Below are 9,629 nucleotides of genomic sequence, written 5' to 3' on the forward strand. Positions count from 1 at the left end.
TATATATATATATATATATATATAAATGGATAAGATAGAGGAAATGGAAATAATCATAAAAATGATGTTCTTTAAGCACAGGCAAAAAGAAAACTTTATTAACAACCAAACTCTTTCAATGCTAATGCTAGGAATCAACAATTAGACATAAAGATAGAAGTCTAGATTATGAAAAATACATAAAGTTTTGAAAATGTAGTGATTATCCAACAGAAGTAAATAGGTTTATTGAACAATATTTGGTATAGTAAATTCTAATATTATCTGAGGACTAAAAACAGACTTTTAAAGAATCCACTAATCATGTTTTTAATTGCTAAAATGGTGCTGTGTTATGAGTAAAAACATAGTAAAATCAGACTTTCTAAAATATGACTGCATGTTGGAGAAAAGTGATATGAGAATGTTCACATGACAATATAAGTAATAATCCCGTTCGTCAATATAACAAATGGAACAAAACATGTGCAATATACCTTCTAGAGAAGTGCTGTAGTCAATTGGACTTGGAGGCTTCATTGGAAGGAAATTGGAAGGCAAGGGTATCAAACCTTTTCCTTCTATAATGTATATCAAATCTCCAATCTAAAATAAAAGCATATAATAATATGAAGTTTTAAATGCTTGTAAAAATATAAATCATATTCATGTTATAGTAAAAAATCTATGTTTTCTAGGAACTTTCTTGCATACTAATCATATAGCCAAAACTAATCATAAATATAGCATTACACTAGCCTGCTATAAAGATATGAGGGTTGAATAAGAATATCCTAGAAATTCTTTATAAATATTCTTAAGAGGTAGTCTTAAAATGACCATGCAAACATGAAAGAATTTTGGAGGCCTCACGGCATTTAGAGGTCATGTGGTGTGGGTGTAGTGACATCCACATGGAGGCAGGGGGTGGGAAGGAGGTATGGGATGTAGAGCAGTAGGAGGGTGGACCGGTATGGGGGACAAAATATAGACTATAAAAACAAACAAACAAACAAACAAATAAATAATTTTTTTTAAAAAAGAATCTTTGTTCCTATCCTGTAACAACAAAGCAACAATTATATTATTTCTTCTAATTCTTCTTCCTATCAATCTTCCTCCTTGTTTTCATCTTATCCCTATAATTATTATTTTTATTATTATTACTGTTACTATTATTACTATTATATAATTATTCAAGAGCATATTGCTTCTGAATCTATTTTTAAAGTACTTTTTAAAATAAATACCTAAAATATTTTGAGATACATTATTAGATAAGAAGTACAAAACTCAGTCGAGCAGTGGTGGCACACACCTTTAATCCCAGCACTTGGGAGGCAGAAGCAGGCGGATTTCTGAGTTCGAGGCCAGCTTGGTCTACAGAGTGAGTTCCAGGATAGCCAGGGCTACACTACACAGAGAAACCCTTTCTCAAAAAACAAAACAAAACAAAAACAAGTACAAACTACTGAGCAGATAAAGCTAAAATAAAAGTGGAAAACCTGTAAGGGCACAAACATGATACCCTGAGAAATTAATAGTGGTGAGCATGCATGCATTCATTGTTTCCTTAAGCTATAAAGTCTGTAGATTCCATTTTCCTTCTTTGTTCAGTTAGTGTCTTTAGAAGCCCACATCATAATATAAAACCAAGTTGAAGAGTGTCTTCTAAAGACATACCAGAAAATGGCAGTGGAGAAATATTATATTCTGATTCAAACAAAGGATCTGGAGGAGCCTTTTATGACCATAAGAATGTCATGCTTCCACGTGGAAACCTTCAGTGGCCCCTAAACTAACCAGCTTGGAACTCTGCCAAATCCGCTCCATCCAAGTCAGATCCACATGCCAGGCAGTTGGTCTGCCTGGGACAGTCTGCAGATGTGAGTTGCACTTGGTCTTGAGCCCCACTGTCTAGCTCTGGGCTAGGTCTTCAGTCTGGAGGAGCCCTGCAGGACCCCAAGACTGTCCAGCCTCTTCATGGAAACCTTCAGCAGCCCCAAGATAAACCAGCTTGGAAGCCTGCCCCACCAATCCCATACCAGTTCGATCTGCAGTCCAACTGGGACAGAGCTTGAAGAGTAGAGGCTGACCTCAACACCCCACTCTCACCAATGGACAAGTCAGAGAGTCAGAAACGAAACCGAGAAATAATGAAACTAAAAACTTATTGAACTAATCAGATTTAACAGATATCTACAGAACCTTTCACCCAAAAACAAAATATAACTTCTCAGTAACTCACATAACCTTTTCCAAAATTGACCATAAAACTGGGCACAAAGCAAGCCTCAACAGATACAAAAAGCTTGAAATACCTCCACACATCTTTTTGGATCAATACAGATTAAAGCTGAACTTCAATAACAGAAGCAACAGAAAGCCTACATATTCAAAGAAGTTGAATTCTACTTAATAATCACTGGATCAGGGAAGAAATAAGAAATTAAAGACTTTCTAGAATTCAATAAAAATGAGGGCACAACATTCCCAAACTTATGGAACACTATGAAAGCAGTGATAAGCTGAAAGGTTATGGCACTACATGTCTTTATAAAGAAATTGGAGAATTCTCAGACTAATGAATTTAAAGTACAATTGAAGGCTCTAGAAAAATGAAGAAGCATATACACCCAAGAGGAGTACATGGCAGGAAATAAACCAACTCTGGGATGAAATAAATCAATTAAAAACAAAGAGAACAATAAAAATGATCAAAGAAACTAAGAGCAGGATTTTTGAGAAAAATCAACATGAACCAACCACAAAATTCTACCAAAGAACTCCTACAGGTAACACAAACACCTACAGCAAAGTGTCTGGATACAAAATAATTCAAACAGATCAGTAGCCCTCTTCTTCCAAAGGGATAAATCAGTTGAGAAAGATGTTAAGAACAGAATACCCTTCACAATACCCACAAATACTATAAAGTAGCTTGGTCTAACTCTAACCAAGCCAAGTGAAAGACCTATATGACAAGTCTCTGAAGAAAAAAATTGAAGAGGATATCAGAAGATGGAAAGATCTCCCATGCTCATGAATCTGTAGGATTAACAGTGAAATGGCCATCTTACCAAAAGCAATTTACAGATTCAATCCAATCCCTACTAAAAATTCTTTACAGATATTGAAAGAACAACTGTCAATGCTATTTGGAAAAAAAAACTCAGCATAGTTAAAATGCTGAACAACAACAACAAAAAAGTACTATCTCCTACTTTCATCGATGAGTTACATTTAGTGAACACACATATATATGAATGTGTGTCTATATATTCTCAGGATTCTAAATCTCCCATCCTCGATATCATTGTCTTACAGTCAGTCTCTTCCTGAATTACTCTCCATCTCTTGTCCTTCTCTTTCCTTCTTCTCCTGAATCCTTTCTTGGTTTTCTCCTTTGGTTTTAATAACCAAACTGCATGAATGCCACAGGGACAACGAAATTAACTCCAGATCCTTCCTCAGATTAATTTATGAGGAGATGCCAATCTTGGTCAGTTCCTTTACTGAATATTTAATAGACCATAAGTAGAGGATTCAGTATGACAGGCCAGATCTCTGACTCACAGAGTCGAGGACAAAGTCAGTCATCACAGTTCTACTTCCATGGGACTTCCGTAAGCAGCTCCCTTAAAATTTATCTACAAGCAGTGGAACTCCTGCTATTATTCAGGAAAAGTTTCTTCCCTTGGGATTTGAGGACTAGAAACACGAATTTAATGTTTACTTCATAACAGAACCAAACCATAATAGAAGAAGTACAGTGTACAATTCTGTACTTACCTCTTTGTTGCTCAGGATGATGGCACAATAGCGAACATGCATATCAAAGGGGAGATAGTAGACATCCAGGCTTGAAGATGCTTTTGGTCCCAGGGAAAGTGTTTCCATTGAACAGAAGAATTCTCTGATGAAGTTAGACTTAATTGCTATGAAAATATGACACAGAGAGAGTTAATAAATTATTCAAACAAAGTATTGTTTCATAAATAACATTTGAGCATATATAAAATGTTGAAAACATTGTAACACCATACATACTCTTTAATTAGAAACTACTGGTAATCTGATCTCAAGTTTGACATGACAAAATATATAATTATGTTCATCGATTAACGGTTGCTTAGTAAATGATCTGATGAAAGGAGATCTTAGTACTATTTAAATTTAATTCATATATATATATATATATATATATGTATAAAACAGCCCTTCTTGAATTTCTAACTTTGATGACTTATAAAGCAATTCACATAATAAAACATAATGGACAATTTGAGTTTGAAATGACTACTATAACCCCAAAATTTTATTCATAGTTCTTTTTCACTGGTTTTAAAACATATTGATGGATTCCTGGAAAGCTACTAGAATGCAGTGGTATGATAGGCCAACCTTAGTCACTTCATCTGAACAAATTCTCTGTGATAGACTTCAGCAGAACTGCAGTGCCATGGTTTGTAATACCATGTAATCTAATATTTGCTTAATCCTTTCTCCTCAATCTTTTAAAAGCCAGTTATTAGTTTTGAGAAGTGTCAGACCTACAGAGATCCTACTTATAAGATTACAAAGCCAACAGCCTCATATAAGATACTAGAGATAGGGAAATATTATACAAAAGGCACATGCATTACATGGCTTAGAAAAATTCCATGTTTCAGCTTCTATTTGATGGTAAGTGTTACACCTGCCTATTGCTGTGATTATGATGGTTAGTTCTGCAGCTATGGTTAACCACATTTCTCCATTCAGTTTCCTGCTTATCATTCTACCCATTTTTTAAAATATTTTTCACAGCATATTCAAAATTTTAATAGAGTATGGTTAAATACAATGTTCAAACAAGAATCATCTTCTGAAAGTCAAACTGGAGTGCTTTTCAGCCTCCTTTGTGTAACTTTGCCCATCTTTTTGAGGCCTGTATTTACTTAATAATACTAAGTGAAAACAGTATTTTTATAATTCTAACTTCAAAAAGCCCTAGTATTTAAGTAGGTTTAAATGCCAGAGACTGACAAATACAGAGGCAGATGTTCACAGCCAACTATTGGACTGAGCACAGGGTCTCCAATAGAAGAGGTAGAGAAAGGTCTGAAGGAGCTGAAGGAGTTTGCAGCTCCATGTGGTGAGCAACTGTGTAAACCAGCCAGATCCTTCAGAGCTCCCAGGGCCAGAAACACCAACCAAAGAGGGAGCCAAGACTCCAGTCTCATATGTAGCTTAGAATAGCCTTGTCAGGCATCAATGGGAGAAGATCTTGGTCCTTCGTCCTGTGAAGGCTAGATGCCCCAGTGTAGGGGAATTCCAAAAATGGGAGGCTGGAGTGCCTGCATGGGGGACCACCCTCACAGAAGCAGGGGGAGGGGGATGGGCTAGATGGTTTTGGGAGTGGGGCACTGGGAAAGGGGATAACATTTGAAATGTAAATAAAACATTCAATAAAAAATGAGTTCAATAAAATTCAAAGCAACATAAAGACCATATATTTAAACATGTATCCTATATGCTAGTAAAAAAAGACTCAGTAGTAAAAGAAAAAGTCGGGGAAGAATTCTCAAAAGGATACTTAACCAAAAAGGCAGACACAAGTCAATCTGCATCTGGCCTGAAATCTCTAGGAGTCTCCATTCTATTATCATAAGCACCCTTGATAATTATCTCCATCCAGTTTTTTTTTTCACATAAAAATCAGATACGAGAAAAAAACAACAAACAAAAGCAAACAAACAAACAAACAAAAAACCCAAGCTTTTTAATGAGATACTTACATGTTCGTAAGCCATGTTCAGCATTGGAAGAACTCCGATCAGCAGCATAGTCACTACTCCTAATATGACTGTCACAAGAGGGAAAGAATATCTATTTTATTAAAGATTATAGATATTTAATAATTATCACTACCTACAATTTTAAACAAACAAAAAAAATCAGACAAGAACAAATTAGATTTTTTTTCATATTTCCACTATTTTTTGGAAACAGTTGTCTCATTGTATGTCACTTGCTAGCCTGCAGCTCATTATAAAAATCAAGATGACTTGGAACTCACAGAGATCTGCCTCTCTCTGACTTGTCAGTGCTGGAATTAATAGGCATTTGCTCAAATGTTTAATATTCTTTATAAATTTTAGTGAAATGTTCCTTCTACTTTTAAGTAGTGAGTCAAAAAACAGGGTGTGTCTTAGGGCTAAACAGAAATTCTCTTCCAAAATGATTGTACAAAGAATTTGCCTTCCAAGAAGAGAAAATCTCCATCATCATTTCCACATTCTATCTGTTTCTTTAAAGATATGATATCTGGCAGTTTTGAATTTTTTCTTGGAGGTCTGGAAATGACAGAGCATATCACAATCTGAGGCAACTGTCTCTCTTCTCACATTTTCAGATAGGCCAGACCCTTAATTTTCAGCCATTTTATCTCTCTGTTACTATTCATGATTGCTTTGATGAACAATCTATCAATCAATATATTTATATAAAAACTAAATTTGAACCTGAAAAAAACCTATATCTAAATAAAATCATAAATACTTCCATTTCTATTAATACAATTTGAAATTAGGAGTAATATGTACTTAGCAATACATTCTTGATATTATTTCTCATGTTTATAATAGTCTGTGTTTTAATTCTACTAATACATATTTTGGAAGATGTTGCAGGATTTGCCCTGTTCAATCACATTAGGGCAGTGGGAGGTTTGTGATTGGACAGGAGAGGAGAGGGGAGGTGGATGGAGGAATTGAGGAGACAGAGAGAGAGAGGTCTGAGGAGGGGATGGAGAATCAGAATGGTGGCTGATGTGGAGTTATCAAAAGGTTAGAATAATTGGGTTAAAGCTTTATCATTATCATTTGGCTCTGAATATTGGCATCTTGTAAATTGTGTTATTATTGATACGTAAATCTGATTGGCTAATTAAGTATTAATAATTTTGATTCTACCAGGTAATTAGCTGTTGAAATGACTAACTAGGGGTGCTGCCTGGGCAATTGCATGAAATTGAGAGGAACTTTGGGGACCCAGTCTGAGGCATGGTCTGGTGGGAGCCACTGTGGCCTAGCAGGGCTGGTAAGATGGCTGGTGGAGAGACCAAGCAAGGGAAATTACCTGGTGTAGGGGCTAGCTCTAGACATTTCCTGCAACAGGTAGGAAATTTAAGTGCTGTAATGCCTTTTGTTAAAAATAAAGAAACATTTAATATTTGGTATATTTGATCGACACCATAATTTTAGACTGTCATAGGTACAATAGCTTGATACATTAACATGTAATAGAGTGGAAAGAATAATAAAGATTGCATCTTAGTTCTTCATATATGGATCCATTGTCACCTATTTGATAATGGAGAGCTGAGCAAAATGACTGATCAAAACACACAGATAATCTCCAAGTTCATTTCGTGCAATATTTGCAATTTCTAGTCTTTCATTTACTTTTATCATAGTATAATGAAAGGTATATGGAACCTTATATCCTTTTTCTTTGGGGTATTTTGTAAGAAGCAGATAATAAAAATGCCTATGGAGAAACTTCAAAGTTGTCTCTTTCCCATGGGATATTCTTAAATTTAGATAAGGTAAGAGATAATGACAGAAAACATTGTGAATTTTGGAACCTGTCTCATTCTTATGAAACTAAATATTATCATCATTATTAGTAAAATCTGGAAATAATTTAGTTAAAATTGTATGGTAAGATTCTATTATACTTAATGTTCATGACTTGAGAAATTCAGTGACAAATACCACCCTTTTATAGTGCAAAGACCAAAAATGGTATCTTGCTTGTCTTTTTGTAACTACTGACACCCTATCCTGTTTAAATTTTTGTAGATATTCACAGAAGCTTGCTAGAGCTGTTTCATAAGGATATGTTGAAACCTTTCTAGTCTTAGGATAGATAGCATCAAAAGAGGATAAATTCTAGATCAAACAGTATTTGATGTTAATTCATTACTGAATGAGTGAGGGAACAGAAATTATTTTTGAAGTACAGAGGAATGATATACTTCACTTTTTGCTACTGGCATAGACCTCTTCTCAATCTGGAATGATCAAAATGTCATTTACTTGGTTATCTTCTGAGCTTCAAAATGTAGCTCTAAAGCTTATATGCTATTTTAAGCGTTTGGAACAAGGATTACCAAGAGCTTAATCAGAGTTATTATGATATTACTCAAAAGCAGATGTACAAGGTTTTATTTAAGCCAAGTAGCCAACAATTTAGTTCATATATTGTTTTTAAATGAATCATGAGATAGTATATGAGATTATCAAATTTTGGGTACATTTTATTCTCCGTACCTTTATGTTTCTTTTTTAAAATGGTGTGTGTGAGTGTGTGTGTGTGTGTGTGTGTGTGTGTGTGTTTGTGTGTGTATCCATTGACATATGAAAATTCTGTGAGGACACAGCAGCCAGGCAATCATCTGTAAACCTTGAGTAAATGGTTATTAAGCATCAAATTTCCCAGTGCCTTAATAATGGATTCTGCAGTTTCCAGAAAAGTAAGATATAAATGTTAGTTGTCTAAGCCACACAAGCTACTGTATATTTTATATAGTATAAGTGCCCTAATGCACTAAAATGCTAATCCAACTCTAAATTCTCTAAGTATTCAGTGTAACAGAATTTTTTAAGTCATGTCTTCCTAGAACTTAGCTTTTTTTTAAAGCAAGAATTAGGGTCTAAAAATATCTCCAAGTTTCCATTTACGTGGCTACTATGAGTCCAACTATTTTTTTATACTGTGACAACTGATGAGGGTTATAAATAAGTGAAGCTTCCAGTCTTCAATGGAATGTACTCTATAAGGAATAATTATAAAGCAGAATGTTAAACACTTAGAATCCTTTTAAGTCTTAATACATACGTATCTTTGCTGCTCTTACAGACCATGGATAAAAACAACCTTCTTTCCATGATATAACTATTACTCCTGTAATTTCCTTATCTTTTATTCTTTATGCATATGGGAAACATTTCCCCTTCTTTTAGGCTCTGGCCAGAAAGATATTGCCTATCATTTCAATTATTATTTATTTCAGACTCCAACATGTATATGGTAAGCAAAAACTCTAGTGTATGCCAGAAGTTTTCCAAAACACTGTATAAAAACATTACCTAAACAAGCATATCACACAGTACATTTCAAAATTAAGATACATAAATGAATGCATTTTATTCTGTCAAAATGCTTCACTGATACAGATTTATGTGTTCTTCTCCACATGATGTTTGGCTCCTTTAAGGCTCCTTTAAAGTCACAAATATATCTGACTTATCTTTCATTTCCTAATTACTGACAGCACTTCTTGAAGTGTCACTTCAGGAAAATCTGTTGAACATGTAAATAACTCAGTATCTCTGCAAGAAACTAACAAATCATATCACTGCAAGAAATAATTGAAAATGTGCTCATGTCTGAGCACAGCAATTACATTGATAAATTTCAAATTTTACCTAAAGTGTCACATTCCTGTACTAATCCCTATCGGGTAATTCCTTTGGATATAATTAGAGTAAGAACTTCTTAGGGCAGGAGAGATGGCTCAGATGTATTAGTTCTTGTTGCTACTCAAGAAGACCAGAGTTCGTTTTCTCAGCTCTCAATTGCTTATAATTCCAGCTCCAGGG

At 34.6% G+C, this 9,629-nt stretch overlaps 1 protein-coding gene across 1 annotated transcript in view; it reads right to left on the minus strand.

Moving 5' to 3' along the window:
• The window catches only part of Cfap47 (cilia and flagella associated protein 47), a 223,010-nt gene that overhangs the window by 89,911 nt on the left and 123,470 nt on the right, over nt 1-9,629 (minus strand). Inside the window, exons 42-44 of the mRNA XM_031363967.1 lie at nt 5,760-5,827; nt 3,772-3,917; nt 477-585 (exon numbers count right to left, since the gene is read on the minus strand). Coding sequence (XP_031219827.1) covers nt 477-585; nt 3,772-3,917; nt 5,760-5,827 — 323 coding nt within the window. The remainder of the gene's footprint in view (nt 1-476; nt 586-3,771; nt 3,918-5,759; nt 5,828-9,629) is intronic.

This window comes from Mastomys coucha, chromosome X (assembly GCF_008632895.1).
Source record: "Mastomys coucha isolate ucsf_1 chromosome X, UCSF_Mcou_1, whole genome shotgun sequence".
NCBI lineage: Eukaryota > Metazoa > Chordata > Mammalia > Rodentia > Muridae > Mastomys > Mastomys coucha.